The sequence below is a fragment of the Corvus hawaiiensis genome, chromosome 17 (genome assembly GCF_020740725.1).
Source record: "Corvus hawaiiensis isolate bCorHaw1 chromosome 17, bCorHaw1.pri.cur, whole genome shotgun sequence".
NCBI classification, from domain to species: Eukaryota; Metazoa; Chordata; class Aves; order Passeriformes; family Corvidae; genus Corvus; species Corvus hawaiiensis.
This window is the reverse complement of record NC_063229.1, coordinates 16,306,076-16,325,011: the sequence shown is the minus strand read 5'-3', so window position 1 is coordinate 16,325,011 and position 18,936 is coordinate 16,306,076. Positions and strand designations below refer to the sequence as shown.

General features: G+C 39.5%; 1 protein-coding gene across 2 annotated transcripts in view; it reads left to right on the top strand.

The window, feature by feature from the left end:
• Positions 1–18,866, top strand: part of ARFGEF2 (ADP ribosylation factor guanine nucleotide exchange factor 2) — a 35,447-nt gene extending 16,581 nt beyond the window's left edge. For both annotated transcript variants that reach the window (XM_048321684.1, XM_048321683.1), the window contains exons 17-39: positions 764–848; positions 941–1,112; positions 2,178–2,329; positions 2,519–2,647; positions 2,983–3,141; positions 4,308–4,455; positions 5,305–5,404; positions 6,166–6,206; positions 6,277–6,446; positions 7,077–7,228; positions 7,381–7,553; positions 7,970–8,130; positions 8,944–9,074; positions 9,188–9,317; positions 9,762–9,897; positions 10,758–10,896; positions 11,066–11,120; positions 11,377–11,491; positions 11,762–11,892; positions 12,878–13,046; positions 13,442–13,580; positions 14,528–14,645; positions 15,323–18,866. In XM_048321684.1, the coding sequence (XP_048177641.1) occupies positions 764–848; positions 941–1,112; positions 2,178–2,329; positions 2,519–2,647; positions 2,983–3,141; positions 4,308–4,455; positions 5,305–5,404; positions 6,166–6,206; positions 6,277–6,446; positions 7,077–7,228; positions 7,381–7,553; positions 7,970–8,130; positions 8,944–9,074; positions 9,188–9,317; positions 9,762–9,897; positions 10,758–10,896; positions 11,066–11,120; positions 11,377–11,491; positions 11,762–11,892; positions 12,878–13,046; positions 13,442–13,580; positions 14,528–14,645; positions 15,323–15,499 (3,082 nt within the window). In that variant the 3' untranslated portion in view covers positions 15,500–18,866. The remainder of the gene's footprint in view (positions 1–763; positions 849–940; positions 1,113–2,177; positions 2,330–2,518; positions 2,648–2,982; positions 3,142–4,307; positions 4,456–5,304; positions 5,405–6,165; positions 6,207–6,276; positions 6,447–7,076; positions 7,229–7,380; positions 7,554–7,969; positions 8,131–8,943; positions 9,075–9,187; positions 9,318–9,761; positions 9,898–10,757; positions 10,897–11,065; positions 11,121–11,376; positions 11,492–11,761; positions 11,893–12,877; positions 13,047–13,441; positions 13,581–14,527; positions 14,646–15,322) is intronic.
• Positions 18,867–18,936: the final 70 nt, after the last annotated feature.

Below are 18,936 nucleotides of genomic sequence, written 5' to 3'. Positions count from 1 at the left end.
TGTGTGAGGAGCAGATCTTGCTGCTGATATTGGATAAGACGTATACTGATGCTGGCATTTCCTTAAATCCCAAGGACTTGCTAGAAGGAATTACTGGAAGAGGGAAGCCCTAAGTAGGTTAAAATGCTACAGCTTATGCAGAGACAATTTTAGACAAATGTAGATTAGTCAAGTATAAAAAAGCAGTAATAAGCAGTAGAAATGGCTAGAATTCATGGCATAAACAGCTAATAGGATGTTACAATGCTTCTGCTTGCCTGTTAGATGTGGAACAAAATGTGTATATGCTATTTGATACCAAATAGGCAAAGTTGCTATTGTTCCTAATGCAATAACCTAAACTGAAGTTTAGCTACACGTCAAGCTTAATTAGTTACCATTCCTTAGTCCAGTTGGTGTATCAGTGGGTTGGTTTTGTATCAATCTTTTTGAAACTCTGGGAGTGAAAAATAAGCTGTCCTTTAACTTTTTAAAGATCATACATTATTGTTCTCTGGGTAATCTTTAGGCAATGTACTTGAAAATCTCAGTCACCGCTAGTTTTCAATATTGTAAAGATGATGCGCTTTTTTCCCCCCTTTTTATTTGTGTTTTAAACTACTTGGGGTTTGATGCATTTCTAGCATCAAGCTAGCTTCAGGCTTTGTTGGCTCTTTGGTTGAATCCATAGCACTTATGGGTATTTTTCTTGCATATGGGACTAGAGCTAATGGACTGAGGAACTGGGAGTCTATAAACCTGTTTTGTTTTTTTCCTCCTTCAGGCAAACACTATTTGCTAGCGCTGACACTGCCTATGTTTTGGCATACTCCATTATAATGCTGACTACAGACTTGCACAGTCCACAGGTAGAAATTAAAAAAATCCAAACTTTACAGAAGTTCAAATTTCCCTGGAAGTTGCATTCAAAATCTGATATCCAACTTATTCCTTCTTACAGGTAAAAAATAAAATGACAAAGGAGCAGTACATTAAAATGAATCGAGGAATCAATGACAGTAAAGACCTGCCAGAAGAGTATTTATCCACAATCTATGAAGAAATAGAAGGAAAGAAAATTGCGATGAAAGAGACAAAAGAATATGCAATTACAACCAAGTGTAGTAAACCAAGTAAGAAGGAACTAGAAACGGGAAAGACCACAGTGCTCTTGAACTATTGCAGGAACTTTGGGATGGCACAGTGGTGTGCGGAGTCCTCGTGAGAATGCCTTGGGGCAATACATAGAGTACATTTAGAATGGTTGATGGAGCTATGTGGAGGGAAACTGGCTCAGTTACAACTTAACACGGCTTTCTGTGGTGGGAACAGCTGTGTAGGTGCCTCTGGTACCACGGCAGAAACAAGCGAGATCTGTTGGGGTTTTTAAACATGAGTGTGAGGGGAAAAGGGTGGAATAACTCAAGGGGGAACTTACTTTGCAATTAACTTTTTACGTGCTGACAATGGGTGAGGGCTTGATTTGGGCTGGTTTTTTGTCTTCCTCCATGGTTCAGTGGCTGGGAGGTGTCACAGTCCTTCTGATAGTGTTTGCAGAACAGAGAGATTAGAGAACTTGTTGTGATCTATAGTCACCTCTCCTCATCCAGACCAAATGAGGACTTCTGTGTGTAGTATCCCCAGCTGTATCCTACTTTTACTGAGAATAGCTGGTACTAATTTAATTCAACTTAGTGAATTCTGAATCGTCAGCATAGTGGTTTTTCCAGTGTTTTCATGCTGTTTGCAGGTTTTCTCAAATCAAAATAGGAATAAAATTAATTTGCTTGAAAATTGAAGTTGCACCCTATAGTATAAGGGTAAAGAAACACTAAGTTATCAATTTATTTATCATGGTGGTGAGGGCTTGTTTTGTTTTGGGGATGTGAGCCTAAGAAGATACAGGATTCTCCATCCACTTTTACAGGCAGAATGACTTAATAGGGTATGCCCCTCTGACTTTGAACAATTAGGTAATAGCAGATGTTACATAGTAAAGGACTGAATTAGTTATTTTGTACAGAATAACGTCTTAAACTTGCAACTTGGGGCAGCCTCCTGACTTCTAAGATTTTGCAAGATTTTTATCTTTTCAGTTGCAATACCTTTATTTGACATTTTGTGATGCTCAATGTGAAGACATGGAATATACTCTTGTAAGAAAAGCAATCAATGCCTCTGTGTGGTGTTCCCCTTAGGTGTAGCTAATGAGAAGCAGCGGAGGTTGTTGTACAACTTGGAGATGGAACAAATGGCAAAGACAGCCAAAGCCCTCATGGAGGCAGTGAGCCATGCAAAGGCACCTTTCACCAGCGCCACTCACCTGGATCATGTCAGACCCATGTTCAAAGTGAGTGTCAGGTTCTCGCTGTGTCTTCATCACGAAGAGTTTTAAGCATGGGAAAAAAAGTGGAAAGTTACTCTTCAGAGTTTGCTAAATGCAACAGGTGGACTCTTTGGATATATTTGACTGCAGTGATCCAGTGTTTTGGGCTAAAGTTGTAAGAGACTTCTGAACTTAGTTTCTTCCTCTCTTTAGCTTGTCTGGACTCCACTGCTGGCAGCTTACAGTGTTGGTTTGCAGAACTGTGATGACACAGAAGTTGCATCCCTGTGTTTGGAAGGAATACGCTGTGCAATTAGGATAGCCTGTATCTTTGGAATGCAGGTTGGTGCCAGACTTAGCCTGGGACTCACTGACAGCCATGTGGGCTCTGGGAGGCAGGTGAAGAATTACAAACAGCTTATACATAGCAGATGAAGTGTCATCTGCTTTCTTGAAACGGTAAAAGGTGTTGATGTAATCAAGTATTTCTTCAGCTCTGCTTTTCTTTTTCTTGGTGAATCTTCTATTAAGAATGTTTGCTAACTGGCATCCTACTCTCCTTTAGCTGGAAAATGCTCTAACAGTGCCAGCTATCCATAGAAGGAAAATTTGTAGGCAAGTTGCTTTCTCTGGTTCTTTGGGGACTTGATTTTGATGCTTCTTTCTCTGTCTTGTAGCTTGAACGAGATGCTTATGTACAGGCCCTTGCTCGTTTTTCCTTGTTGACTGCGAGTTCCAGCATTACAGAAATGAAACAGAAGAACATTGATACCATTAAGACACTCATTACAGTTGCTCACACAGATGGCAACTATCTTGGCAATTCTTGGCATGAGGTAAATCTTGATTAGTTTAAATAGTGAATGTGGTGTCATATTTTTTCTTCTACTATCAGCTCCCAGAACCCTCTTGAAAATGCGAAGGAAGTGCATTATATTGTTAAGTTTTTGTTTTGTTTTTTTGTTTGTTTGGTTGCTTTTTGGTTTTTTTTAATATATATATAAAAAAAATGCACTGCATTTTTTTTTTTAAGACCCTGTGGAAACTGTGTGACAATATTGTAATTCTTGTGGGTGCATTTGACATGGACTTTAAACGAAATAAGAAGTCTCATTTGGCTTCAGAAAATTCTGCATATGAACTATTGTATTCTTATTCATGGAAACAAAAATATTCTAGTTCACAGGTCCAGACTTGTCTGTGCAATATTTGGCAACATTTACACCATAAACACATGAAAAATTAGGGCTAAAATAATCTGGTGGGGGATTGGTAAAGATAGGCTCTCAGGATCATATGTGTTTTCTTAGAGCCTATTTTCCAGGAGTAATTTTATCAGCTCTAAATCTGTGCTGCTGCTAAAAGGAGCGTTTCTGCTGCCTTAAGTTCTCTGGCTCTAGTCTTGGGCTACGTGATTATGAGTCAAAAGGTTCTAGAGCTGACAGATGCCTCAGACCTGGCTCACAGCACACCCTCTTGAGTGCTTGTGCCAGCCAAAGGATGTGGCAGTGGGGGAGGAAGAAGGAAGAGAGTCAATTTTGTGCTATGGCAAGTACAGCATTGGCATTTAAACTGTCTAGGTTGGAACATCATTACTCAAAGTGGTGATAGCTGCAACGTTTCAGTCTTTTTGTCTCTCTACGACAATGAAGTCTCTGGAAGATCAGCTCCAACTTGTTTATAGTCTTGAAAGTTGATGCTGTAAAAAGTAGTAAAAAGGTTTCCTTTAGTAGTTAGAGATCCAGGTTAGATTTTTGAGCACTGTTTATTTTATTCTTGTATTGGAATGATTCATGGTGGCTGATAATATTGAATGAACCACTCAACTTCATTTTCAATTTTATTAGCAATGTTTTAGCTCCATCAAAGCTGTTGTCATGGTCAAAGTTGTTTTAATGGTTGGAGAACCTGGGAGGGTTATAAATATTAAATACAAATATATGTTAACAATAAAAATATGGTGGTGTCCAGAAACACAATGTTTAATTTATTTTGGTTTTAGATCTTGAAATGTATTAGCCAGCTGGAACTGGCACAGCTCATAGGAACTGGTGTGAAAACTCGCTATTTGTCTGGTTCTGGGCGTGAGAGGGAAAGCAGCATTAAGGGCTATGCCTCTGCAGGAGAAGAGTTTATGAGCCTGGGATTAGGTAAGATTATTAATCCTGGATTTCACAAAGGTGCACATACAAGTGGAGTAAGGATGTTAAAGAATCCTCAATCTTATAACATACTCAAATATATTTACATGCTTCCAGGGGAAGCTGTGTTGGATTAATGAAACTGTGTATTTCAATGTGTGTTTATAATTACCACATCTGTTCTAACTTTGGAATTTGGTTAAGCTATTTAATAACTATTCCAGATTTATTTGTTGGAATATGTTATTGTCAAAACTGTTTTGCCATACAAAGTCATGGTTTTGTTACAATTATTAATTAAAAGAAGAAAAGAGCCATTTACTTTTAGGAATTAATAGATGTTTTGATAACTGACAATTGGTTTTCCAAAGGAATTTCTTACCTCTGTATGTTGGGCTTGATGTTCCAGTTACTATTGTTTCTGCAGTATGTGCAAGAAACAAACCTTAGATTTTTGGCTGTAAATTAGAGGGACAAGGCAAGTTGACTTTTAAAACCACTAAGGAAATTAATTTTAAAAAACTCTGGAGTGGATGCTATACATGATGATTATGATGAATACAGAACTGTGCTGAATACAGAACTGATTAACTACTTGTAGCTGACTTAGAGTTCATATTCAAAAATAATATTTCATCAGTTCCAATTTTATTAACAATGTCATATTGTCTTAATAAACACGATGTTTAGCTGTGTAATAATCTGTCACAGATCTGGCAAAGGCACCATCTGCTCCATATAAATTACATGGTACCTAGAAGCAGTAGACGCTTCTTGTCTACTTGTTTGATGTTGCAGTTAATATAAAGTTGTTATTTCCTGATGGCAAATACTGGTTTTTAATGGTTTTTATTGCAGGGAACCTTGTTGGGAGTGGGGCTGACAAACGGCATATGGCAAACATTCAGGAGTCTGTGGGGGAGACCAGCTCACAGAGTGTGGTGGTAGCAGTAGACAGGTACTGAGAATGTAATCTCTGCACTCTTACCTAAATCATCATCTTTGTCATCTGCCCTTCTGAAATGTCTAAAGACATGCTTCTATCCTAAATCACGTGTTGGAATGGGACTGCTTAGTAATTACTGATACAATTGTGCAAGTCTGCACAATCATATATTCAGACTTGCAGTGTTTATTCTAACCATTAATGTGTCTGTTACCACATCAAAGTCCAGAAGATTTGGGAATGTTCTGCACTTTATCAGTGTTCTATATGGACCACTATCAGTAGTCTGAACTTCTCTCAAGACTGAACAGCTGAAGGGGAAGAAGGGACAATGGTGCATCCGCAGTCTTTCTTCTGTTTTGACAGCCACAGCTGACCATATTCTCAGAGCATTTAAAGATAAAAGGTGGCTGATAACCAGTAAAGTCTTGTAGCAAAGCTTTCTTACTGTCTGTTTATTGTCCCCATGAAATTTAACATGCTGTCACCCAACTGAGTGTTCCAGCATAACTTGGCTGGGTAAACTTGTGAGCCTGTGCCTGTTCCTGCAGTGGGGCAGGAGCACAGTAGACTGTGACTTGGTGCAGGAAAGAGGATGCTTAGACTAAGGAAAAATGCATGTACTGCTGCCAAGGAGCAGGAATACAAGAGGTGCAGAGTTCATAGCATGGAGGATTGTGAAGTACCTCCAGATGTGCTGACCTTTTGCTGCAGCACTAACTTGACTCTTGTGGATGCGCAGCTGAAACTCCAACTCCTGTATTTGTTCGTAGGATATTCACAGGCTCCACGAGGCTGGATGGGAATGCCATAGGTACGTATGGTGGGTTACAGGGCCCCTGGCACTGGGGCAGCCTGGCTCACAGCAGGCTTCTCCTGTGCAGTTGACTTTGTGCGCTGGCTGTGTGCTGTTTCCATGGATGAGCTGGCGTCCCCGCACCACCCGCGCATGTTCAGCCTGCAGAAGATAGTGGAGATATCCTATTACAACATGAACCGCATTAGGCTGCAGTGGTCGAGGATTTGGCATGTGATTGGAGATCACTTCAATAAGGTACTTCTTAAAATCAAGTTACACTATATGCATGAGTAGCAGAACTTCTTTAATCAAGCTTTCCCTTCTGTGTTGATAGTGGCTTAAGCTCTGATATTGAAAAAAATTCCATTCAAAGCACCTAAAAGAAGCACCTATTTAAAAATCTGAAGTTACAATAGAAATGTTTACGGGAATGATCTTTAATCGTATAATCTTCATTATATGATTTAGTATTTTTGTAATTTTTCTTTGTCTTTTCCTTCTGATAAAATGCCAAGTTAGTTTGCCTCTGAAATGTACACAGGTGATCCTGGAACAACCATTGTTTTCCTTAGGAAATTGAACCATGTTAGGATGGGATTTTTTTAACCAAAGATTTCATTTATTGTATTGTATTTTAATTTAAATTTTAGCATCTAGCTGGCTATTATAGTGCTGCATTGATGCATTCAAAATCCATGGGTCTGTTTCGATGGACAAAATGACAGAAAGCCCCCTTCAACAGGAACCCCTTCTTTCCCGAGTATCTGAGCACTAGAATGTGCTAGCAGTGTTTAGTGGGCTGAGATGGAACCTGAATTATGAATTTGTTACTCACATAAATGACACTTTGGCTGATAAATGTTTGAAAATATGCTTTTTTTCTAGGTTGGGTGTAACCCTAATGAAGATGTTGCCATCTTTGCTGTAGACTCATTAAGGCAACTGTCAATGAAATTTCTTGAGAAGGGAGAGTTAGCCAACTTTCGCTTCCAGAAGGACTTCCTAAGGCCTTTTGAGCATATTATGAAGAAAAACAGGTGTGAGGCACTGCAATTTCTGCTTTAGCTTGCTTTAGTCCCACTTAAGGATGTCACCTGGCATGGGTTTGATGGTCATGTACAGGGAAGTGGGGCAGTTACTTTGTGCCAGTGTAAAGTAGTCTTGCTTTCCTTTCTCCTTTTTTTTTAAGATCACCGACTATTCGAGACATGGTGATCCGCTGTATTGCTCAGATGGTGAACTCTCAAGCTGGTAACATTCGTTCAGGCTGGAAAAATATCTTTGCGGTCTTTCATCAAGCAGCGTCAGACCACGATGGGAATATCGTAGAGCTGGCCTTTCAGACTACAGCACACATAGTTAGTAAGTAGTGCTTGACAGATGCACGCACCCAAATTCGCTTTGCTGCTGTGAGTCTGCCTTAAAAGGCTCATCTGAATAAGGCTTTTGTATTTGTAGGCAAATAAACACACAACCTTGCAGCCAGACTGTTTAAACTCTGCAGCTGGGTCATACCCATTAAGTCTCCTGAATACTATGGACAGGACAAACTAGATATAGCTATTCTGCTGTAGAACTTTGGAATGCAGTTGGTGAGGCAGGACAGGGAAGAATGCAAGAGAAAGCAAAGAACCATATTTAATGTAGAAGATCTGGTCCTTTCATGTTTGTCTATTCCACAGCAGTATACCATGGGTGGCATGCCTAGATTGATGCAGTTTATCTATGGATTTTAATATCAGTAAATTTTAAGAAGTGTATTTGTTTGTTCTTCACAGCAAATATTTTTCAGCAGCATTTTCCAGCAGCAATTGACTCATTTCAGGATGCAGTAAAATGCCTCTCTGAGTTTGCCTGTAATGTTGCCTTCCCGGACACCAGCATGGAAGCCATCAGGCTTATTCGTTACTGTGCAAAATATGTCTCAGAAAGACCACAGGTATATTTGAATTTTTACCCTGTTGCATTTTCACACTCTCTTCTACTGTTAAATGGACTTTAATCTACTAAGAAAGAGCTTTCAGACTCAAACTTCAATTGCAAGTGTTTGTATTCAAAGCTTATTTGGATTTAGGAGAAATTTTGGTATTATATAAGCAGTAAACTAGGGCTAGTTAAATAATGTTAAGTCTTGTAAGTCCAAATGGGAAATAACTGAATTAAATAGTCCTTGTTTGTTTTTTTGGTTTTGTGGTGTTAAGATGACTTGGAAAGCAGTACTTCCTGTTCTGTCACCCTAATTATCTCTAGTTCAGTTGGTTACAAACATGCGTATTCTTCTACATCAGTCTGTTGTGTGAATACTGAATGTAAGAATCACTGGCTGAGGAGAGCCTGGAGTTGCATTGCAGTTGCACGTCCTCACTGCATGCTGCATTCAGTGTACCAGAGATGTGTAGAACTGGTTTCTGCCAATTTTAGATTTCCTTGTAACGTGCATTGATATAACAGTTGTCTGCCACTGTTAAAGCTGATGGCTAAGAAGTCCAGACCTCAGCAACTTGTAAGGCCTTTAGCTGGACTGAATTAAAAAACAGATTGAAGTATTTATTGCCATATGTTATTTTCTAGTATTTTTGCAAATAGTTACATCTCAGAGCTATACTTACATTTTGCAGGATTGGAGTGTTACAGTAGGACTAAGCTAACTTTCCAAGTCTGTCTGTACCACTATTAGTATCTAAATTTGTCATATTTAAAGATTTTTAAGATAATTTTTTCTTTAAATCTTTTTTGCCTGCTGATCTTCAAGGTATTAAGAGAATACACAAGCGATGACATGAACGTGGCTCCTGGGGACAGAGTGTGGGTCAGAGGATGGTTTCCTATTTTGTTTGAACTTTCTTGTATCATCAATCGTTGCAAATTAGATGTTCGTACAAGGTAATAAAGGTTTTATTTTTTTGATTTTTTTAAAAATTGTAATTAATTTAGTGAAGATACCACAGTAACACATTTTAACATCTGTTCCTATACTTGTTTGGGTTTGTTTATAGAGGCTTAACAGTGATGTTTGAAATCATGAAGAGTTATGGGCATACCTTTGAAAAGCACTGGTGGCAAGACCTGTTTAGAATTGTGTTTCGGATTTTTGATAATATGAAACTCCCTGAGCAACAAACAGAGGTAAAACCAAAAAACCCCCAAGAAGTAAGCATTCTCTAGAGTTGTCTTTTCAAGAACTCGCACATCTGAGGCAGCAGTTTGTATTGACATCAGATATTGCCACCCCATACTGCCCTAGACTTAACTAAACACATTCTATATTCTGCCAAATTCTGTGGCATGAATGAAAATTGCCACAGTGTCCAGTGACCTCTGTGTGTGTGTGTTCTGTCTGATTATTTTCAAGGAGAATGTTCTCACTCTGTTGTGAACGTGTACAGTTTTCTGAGCAGTGTTCATGTGGCCAACTAAGTATTTCTGACAAGAGATCTGCAGTCGTGAGGCTTTAATTCTGAGTTCTCCTCTCCTCAGAGCTGTGTCTCTTGCTGACCAGCCATGTATAAGCGAACTGTTGTTCTTATGGATGAATCCCCATAGAACCAAAGACTTCATTTTCTCTCCCAGAAATCAGAGTGGATGACCACGACGTGCAACCATGCACTTTATGCCATCTGTGACGTGTTCACGCAGTTCTATGAAGCTTTACACGAGATCCTTCTTCCCGACATACTTGCACAGTTACACTGGTGTGTAAAACAAGGTACCTTACTTATCTGTTTTTTTGATTAAATGTATTTTTAAATGTTCATTACTTAAGAAGGGGAAGGTTAACTGAATTTTGGAAGAATAAAAGTTCCCATTAGGACAATATGTGTTGCAACAGATTGATGCAATATCTTGAGTATTTGAGCACCAATCTTTTTATTGAGTTAGGCAACTATTTTGTTGCTGTGTTCATAATGTACTCATGGTGTTACTGTGACACAGAAAAAGCTTTTGGAGGCTGGTGTCAATCTTCTGAATCTTCTGCCAACAACCTTTCTTCATTTGACTGCAGGGATACATTACCTCCTTTATTTACACATACAGATATGTGCATGCATTCTGATTTTTTCTTTTCTCTTTTTTTTCTCATTTTTATCTTTTTTTCTTATTTTCTCACACCTGCTTCGCCCCCTTCTCCCAGCCATCGTGTACTTCTAAATACAGCTTTCTAAAGAACGTGTTTTCCTTCTGGCTCCAGCTCTTACACCTGAAATCCTGCGTGTTACTGGCATGGAATGTCGGGGACGATCGTGCAGTAAATCATAAGTTTCCAATTGCTGCTTTTCCTTCCTTTTTCTCACTGTGTGCTTCCCTACTGCATCTGCCCTGTCTTTTATCTTCCCTGGTTGGATTTCTATCTCATGAAGGCTATTTTGAAACTCTTTTTTTTATTCAGTAGGTTCCTCAGCTTCATATTGTTGTAACATATTATATAGGTAGGCTTTGAGCCAAGACACTGTGCATTTCACAGTATTGTGAAAAATTGATAAAATTTTTAATGGAGCAGTAATAGGGAATGCTTAATTTTTGATTGATATTGTAGAAGTTGATAAATATGGAATGTTTCTTTCACAGATAATGAGCAGTTGGCACGATCAGGTACAAACTGCCTAGAAAACCTGGTAATACTCAATGGACAGAAATTCAGCCCTGAAGTCTGGGGCCAGACATGCAATTGTATGCTAGAAATCTTCAAAACAACTATTCCTCATGTGTAAGTTCCTAAGTTTAATTCTTACATTGATACCAAATTCCAGAGCAACAATATTTACCTTTTTTGTTTTGTTCTGTTTTGTTTTTTTTTTTGTTTGCGTTGTTTTTTTTTTGTTGTTGTTGTTGTTTTGTTTGGTTTTTTGTTTGTTTTTTTTCTTAACTCTGTGAAGCTTGCTGACATGGAAGCCTGTAGGAATGGAGGAAGATTCATCTGAAAAACACTTGGTAAGAGTTTACTCAGGGCAATAAACTGACTTGAAGGGTTTTGTGTGTTAGCTTAGCTTTTGAAAAATTCTGTTGTAGTCAATACATTTGACAAAAAAAAAGACAGTAGATTGTATTTGGTGTTACTGTAAAAAATGATGTAAAGAATGGACGCAGGAAGCCTTTGAATGTAGGATTAGGGAAGTAATCTGAAAAGTGATAGCTGGTTGGGAGTTAGTGTTTTGGATTGCTGGAATTGCTCTGCACTCTCTTCTAGGATTTGGACCTAGATCACCAGTCTTTAAGCAGCATGGATAAAAATGCTTCTGAAAGAGGACAAAGCCAATATTCAAATCCAACAGATGAGAGCTGGAAAGGTGGTCCTTATACAAGTAAGGAAATCATACAAGCTTTTTCGATGCACCTTTATAGCCAGTCTTAGTTCACTTCTGTAGTTCTTTACAGAAAGTTTTGAGGCAGTTAAACTTGGGATAAGTCTTTGCAATTTGTGTTTATGCCTTGCAGAGAGATTTTCTCTTTAGAAGATAATTCACAGCATTACTAAATATCAAATTGTTAATGGGAATGTCCTATTTTGCTAGCCTGTTGTAAGTGACTTGGCATGAATTGCTTCTGAAACTTGTGTTGCTCCATTTCATTAGACCAAAAACTATTTGCTGGCCTCCTGATCAAATGTGTGGTACAGCTGGAGTTGATACAGACCATTGATAATATAGTGTTCTATCCAGCAACAAGCAAGAAGGAAGATGCTGAGCACATGGCTGCAGCTCAGGTACCAATCAGGCTTACTTGTAATCTTGTTGTGACAGTAAAGTACAAACTATGCAATGCTCTGACGTGTTTACAGAATAGTGTCTTTTTCTGTCTCTCAGCACTACCCTGAATGTGTGTGTAAACTACTCTTGTGATTTTTTTGTCTGCCTCCAGTGTTGCCTGGTGGTCTGCCTGTTGTAGTATTACATTACCTATATTTTTATTATCAATAAAATAGATTATAATTGTTTTTATCATGAATACATACTCATCAAAAATGGTTTTTGTTTGTTTGGGGGAAAGCATTCTTTTCTGCTCATTAGACTGAGTGTCTTCATTTAGCCACATCTGAGGCTTTGCTCAGCCTCTGGATGTTTGCACAGGAAGTGTTGCAGAAGTTGGACTTCAGCAAGGTCAATGGTCAAGATTTCACTCATTGCCAACCTTGGAGATGTCTGTGTCCCTGAAAGTTCTGATTCTGGGCAGTAGTGCACAGTACCTCTGGCTTGGCTTTAATAAAGCCCTAAGCTGGAAGTTCTGGCTCGTGCATTCAGGTAGTATTTTGGAGATGGTATAGTTAAATTCCTAGTGAAATTAGCTAAAAATATTGACCAATTTAATTAAATTTGACATGAGCCAAAGATGGGGGATTTCTACGCTAGGCAGCATTTAAACCTGCACTGCTTTTGTCGTTCATTTTGATGTTTTTCAGAATTCAACAGACCTACCCAGTCAGCTTCTAGAGAAGAGGAAATGTTCTGTACTGTATTGCTATGACTGCAATGTCTCAATAAGGGAGTTCTTCCCTTGCTCTTGAGTCTTATTTTCTTATCAGTAAATAGGATAGATGATAACCTCTCTCTTCTTAAGTATCCTACTGAGAAGAGTACCACTCTGCTGTGTTGTACTGCACTAATACTGCATTGCACCTATAAATTGGAATTAGGAGTTACTAGAGTTTGTGGCATGTGCTCTCTCTCTGAACCTCTCCCCCTGTTCTTTAGCGAGACACGCTGGATGCAGACATCCACATTGACACAGAAGACCAAGGAATGTATAAATACATGTCTTCACATCACCTCTTTAAGTTACTGGATTGTCTGCAAGAGTCTCATTCATTTTCAAAAGCCTTTAATTCAAATTATGAGCAGCGAACTGTGTTATGGAGAGCAGGTAAGGCTTTTATTTTTATTTGATAAAAATGCTGAAATACACTTCTAGCTTTAAGTAACAAGATACAACAGTATGCCATCGCAATCACCCCTAGAGTTTATTAGACAGTCACATGCTTTTATTGCTTGTCTCCTTCCTGATGACTTGAATAATTCTGTTTGCTAAATTATCTGCTTTTTTTTTTTTATTAAAGTAGAGCTACACTGCTGGTACTGCTGTAGCTAAGTATCTTTATAAATAAATCAGAACTCAATCAAAATCAAGGAGGAGGAAATACTGTCTGGACAAGAAATCACTATTGGTCACTAGTGCAGGTATCGTTGATAAAATTTATTTTTGGCTAATAACACCAACTGTGGATGTTCCCTCTCTTTCTGTGTGGGACTGATTTCTAGGGTTCAAGGGTAAATCAAAACCCAATCTCTTAAAACAAGAGACCAGCAGCCTGGCATGCTGCCTGAGGATCCTGTTCCGGATGTACGTGGACGAGAGCCGGCGGGAGGCCTGGGACGCTGTGCAGCGGCGGCTGCTCAGGTAGGACAGCCCTGCTCAGGACGGGAATGGGCAGAGAGGGGTGTGGCCACTCTTTATTAAAAGTTCACTTAGCAGTAAGGAAGCAATCTGTCTAGAATAGACAAAGCATCTTCTTGCCTGACATAGGCTTTTCTCTATGGAAGTGGTGATGTCTGAATAGTTTTCCCATCTGAGTACATAGTGATAGAGGTATGATAGGATACACTAATAGAAAAAGAGTGCGGTATAAGCTGCTGTATACCTGGAATTTAAACAAATGTAGAAAATAATTCTAAATAAATATCAAAAGGTATTTGGGTGAGTTGGTACATAGAAGTCGAAAGTACCAGTCTCTTATCAAATGTGAAGATCTCCCAACTTGTTCTTGGTACTAATACAGGGGATTCTGATCTACCAGCATGTACAGACATGTTAATCTGCTCAGTCCTTCTTTAATTAAGAGTGTCCTTAAAATAGCCATAGTAAATGCTACAGTTTGTACCTTGTGTTGACAATCTGCAGCAGGGACCAAAAATGTATTAGTACAATAATAATTCCTTCGTAATCTGTGATGCTGATCTGTGCAGATCTTTATTAAAACAGTCCAAATTTGGAGGGAGAGCTCTCTCATGGTGCTGTTGCCTAAGCTGTCCCAATGTCAGGTCAGGAAATAATATTTGCAGGTTAAAAGTGACAGCACTTCAATTACAAAATATTTATCAGGCAAATTAGACTTTTTCTTCTCCGTCACCAACATGAAAAGTATTTCAGTTCAGTTATCTGGAACAATTCCTGTACCAGAAAAAGCAAATTTGTGTAGTTAAAGTTGTTGCATGTGATTGAAAACTTTCCCATGGAAGTGCATCTTGTTTGAAAACAAAGTACACTGAGAGGACAAATAGAGCATGTAATCAAAAACTTTGTAAGGGTTTTCTTTATGGTTTGTGTGAACTGTGCCATCTCTCCAGTGTGTGCAGTGAAGCCCTGGCGTATTTTATTACTGTCAACTCAGAAAGCCACAGAGAAGCCTGGACCAACCTCCTGCTGTTGCTTTTAACAAAAACACTAAAAATCAGTGATGATAAGGTAAGAAGAGGCTGGAAGTCATATCTGCATTTGAGTATGTTTTTCATTCCTTCTTCAGTCTGAGTTCAGTCTTCATTTCCATCCAGATTGGAGGTGGGACGTTCCTCATAGTGAGTGCTCTCTTCGCAATACAGCAGTGGCAGCTCCACTGTCTGCAGGCATTCTGCATTGTGGAAATGGGGCTGCATCCATCCAATTCCCAGTTGTGTGGGAATGTGAATAGAATTACTGAACAGCTTTCATATAAAAGCACAATGAGTGTGCAGTAAAGGATACGCTTATGCTGTATTACAGCTGCACAGGAATGGTGAGGGTGAATTTCACCACTGTAAAATTGGAATTCCAGTTCCTTGACAGTGATGGCACGAATAATTCTCAGGATCTTGGCCCTTTTGAGGAAAAGGGAATGCAAATATTCACGTTGCTACAAAAAGACCCCGATACCACCTCTAGTCTGAGAACTCACAAAAACCTGACTCTGCTTGGGGAGTAACACCAAAGGCTGGCCCCGTGTGCGCTGCTGTCGCAAACAACACGGAGCTTGGTGCCCTTGGGCCGTTGGGAGGGCTTGGGTGAGACCTGGTGTTTTAACAAGTTGGTGTAGCCATGAATGTGTCAAAACTTTGCATTTTCCTCTAGCAATAGAGAATGACGTTCTGTTTTTGTATCTTGGTTAGTTCAGGGCACACGCTTCCACGTATTACCCGTACCTGTGTGAGATCATGCAGTTCGACCTGATCCCCGAGCTGCGGGCGGTGCTGCGCAAGTTCTTCCTGCGCATAGGGGTGGTGTTCAACATCTGCATCACGGACGAGCAGGCACGGACAACTGGGATAAACCTGCCTTCCTGGTAGCTCTAAGTGAGGCTGTTACACCAGCCCGTACATAAAGCTGTGTCCAGAGATGGGTTGAAGTGGATGGGAGAAAAATGGGACCCTGATGTATCACCACAGGAGCAAGTTATTCTTACCACAATGGCATTTGGGAACGAGGAAAATAATCCTGTTCTGTCCATCCTACAAAAGTGTCAGCAGTTTTATTTAAATTATTGCTTACAGAGTCAATACAGTAGGTGTGCAGTCTCTTTGTTTCAATGCTAATCAATTGTATGATCCAGTATGTCTCTTCTAGTCTTTTATCCACTGCTCAGTCTTGCATCCCAGGTAGAGCTGATAAATCAGCTGGATCTCTCAACAGAAGTTATGCCCCTTGGAAAAAATGACTGTATTTGTGTAGCCTTGTGATGTTGGCACGTGTTCATAATAAACTCGACTGCGGTGGCCAGTGACCACCCGAGATCCCTCTGGGTTTTCCTTTGTGTCCAGGACCAGGCCAGGCAGGGCACCAGGCTGTTGAAATGGACAGCCTGGAGGATATTTGGAGAAGGTTTTCCTCCTGTTTAGCAAATGACTTAAAAAAAAAATTTAGTATCAGTACTGCATCTTCTGAGACTTATTTTTAGTTTTATGGAAGATTTTACATCAGGAGCATCAAGAGTATCTACTCCTTTAGTTTATTAGGCTTGAGTTAAAGGCATTTAAGAAAAAGAAAAGGCTTTCCTTTTCCTTTCATACATTGGCAGATCATGGACAGAGCATACACAGGAACATCAAAAACGGCTCAGAACAAATAAACCCACCTTTTTGACCCTTGAATATAACGTATTTAGCAGTAATTGTGACTGCTTAGCAAAAAGTCCCGTCCTTAACACAAGTTTGTCTCTTTTTACTGCAGATTTGCAAGTTCTGATTTGTCATTTTGTGCAAATGATTTTTGTTCTCAACTCTTAGTTCCTAGTGGCATCTTAAAAAAACCCAAATTTCAAAAAAACTGCTCTAGCAAAATTAAACAAGTTCATCCCTGTGCTCTAAGTGACCAACACAATTCTGTGCTTTGAAGGTTATCTGTGAAGCAAAATGTGACATGACACCACAGCTTTGCTTGCCCAAGAGGTTTTTTTTTTTTCTTTCTTTCTTTCTTTCCTTGAAATGCATTGGGTTTCTGTGACAATGTTTCCATGACAGAATATTGTCTTGACCTTTGAAATAATTTTAAATTTCAAGTTTCAAGACTTCTCTAAACCAGGAAAGTGTGGCAGGATGGGAGGAGAGGCTCCACTTCCTAAAATAATGCAAAGTGTTGTATTAACTACTGTGCTATCCAGAATAGCAAACTTAAAATATTAACAATATTTAAAGAAAAAAACAGACAAACAGCAACAACAACCTACCTACTTGAATGGAACTAAGTGTATAACATTATTTTGTTTTTTGAGTTGAGTTTCCTGGTAGGATGGCCTCAGGTGAGGTTTTCTTGGGATACACTGCTCTGAGCTGCTGGGAATGTGCTGTCTTTGGGGTTTGTTGTTGTTGTTGTTGTTTGTTTGTTTTTTGTGATCTATTTCCAAAGGGTTTTTATGGTGCTCCTCAGTACATCAGCTTGTCCTATGTAAGCATTGTTTGGGAAAGGTTTTGCAGTCAGTAGTAGTCACATGGCTTTCACAATTTATTTTTACTTTTTATTTTTAACCAAAGAAAAGTAAGTGGTGGTTGTGGCTCTTTGACTTTTAAATGCCCACTAGGTTAAATCTATACACTGCTATTTAGTAGAAGGGAATATATGGCTATATATGACAATAGGAGAAGAGTGAAAAATAAGCAATGCTGATACTTAAATTGCTGCATTTGAAATATCCTTTTGTGTTGCATCTCGTGTAGCTGCTCATTCCCTGGGACTGTCATTGCATTGGGTACTGCAGAAAATGAAGTATTTATTTTAATTCTATTTAAATCTGTAAGAATATGCTATTCCTTTTTTTCTGGTTGTAGGTAGTCCTAAGAAAAATATTGGAACTGTAATTTTTCAGATTTGGAATGTGTTATTGCCTCATGGAATGTGTTCCCTCCTGTCCCATCAGACACACCTGGTCCAGCTGCATGTTCCTCTGTGTGTCACAGGTTTGAAAGCCCTAGTCATGTCTTGAAACAAGTCTCAATTTTGAGATCTTAAATGACTTCACAGTTGCTTCATGGGCTTTCTTTACTGTAAGGGGCAGCATTTGTACTCTCTCTGCACATGGGATGTTTAATCCATGCTTCCCTTCAGCCTTTGGTCTGAGACTGTTCTTTTCCTTAAGAAAAGCTTTTGTTGTAATTACACCAGTTACAAACTGCTGAAGTTGGGTATGTGATATCCAACCATCCCAGAGCCTGCAGTGCCTGAAGGAGAAGGAACTGGAATGCAATTGCATTGTCAGAGCCTTAATCCTATCCTGTTTCTGCAGGTGATTGTCTCCATTAGAGCAATAATCAGGGTGTGTTCAGGTTACGTCCACAGCACTTGTTGGTTTTCCTCAGAGAGTCAGAAAGGGCAGAACCCACAGCCCTCCCAGTGAAGCTCAGCCCTCCTCGAGTGGACCCAGCTTGTTCCTTCTCCCCCCCTCCACTGACACCGGCTGTTACTGGCTCCGCTGGAACCGGGAGCGCAGCCGGGCTCGCTGTCTGGAGAGCAGGACTGTGCAATACAGGCACTGAGAGAAAGTCACCTCTTGGACGTGTTTGTGCAATAGATGAATCTGCAACTCATCCACCTGTAATGGCATAAATAATGGAGACTCCGTGGGGTTTGCTGTTACGTGTCATTTCAGACCTCCCGAGGGAAGGGAGGGGGAGAGGATGCTAACGAGGAAAACCCTAAACCCTCCCTTTCGTGGTGATTAAAAACCCCCTTCACGTTGCTTCTGTTGTGTCTTACAGTCCAGGAAAAGGCTGTTTTTAAAGCAGTTTGTTACCCATGTCTGGTATCTCACTTTCCAAACTGTCAACAGCACAATCTAAACCATGTCCACTGCTACAACAGACAACCCCCAGATTTTAGCTCAATCTTACTATTCAGGACAAAGATTAAAAATAGTAACTCTGTCAACAGTACATTTCCCTTTAATCTGTAAGTTCAGTTTGTTCAGCACCTTTGTTTAAAATGTATGTTTTCACATATTTAAAATGCCTGAGTTTTAATACCTCCTTATTAAGTGCATTTACCATCAATAATTTAAAGACCATTCCTTGCCAATGGATGTATAGAGTTCTGAGAGAATACCAAAATTATATAATATGAAAAACTATGTAAAGTTTTCTACATGAAAATACGATGTATAATAGTTATAATATTCCATACTTTAATCAAGTGATAAATCAATAAAGTTTTACGAAGTGTTGCGTCTTTGCTCCGGTAGTTCCTTAAGCTCAAAGGCTGCGGCGCCACTCGGGCTTCTCCGCGGGGTCGGGGGCGT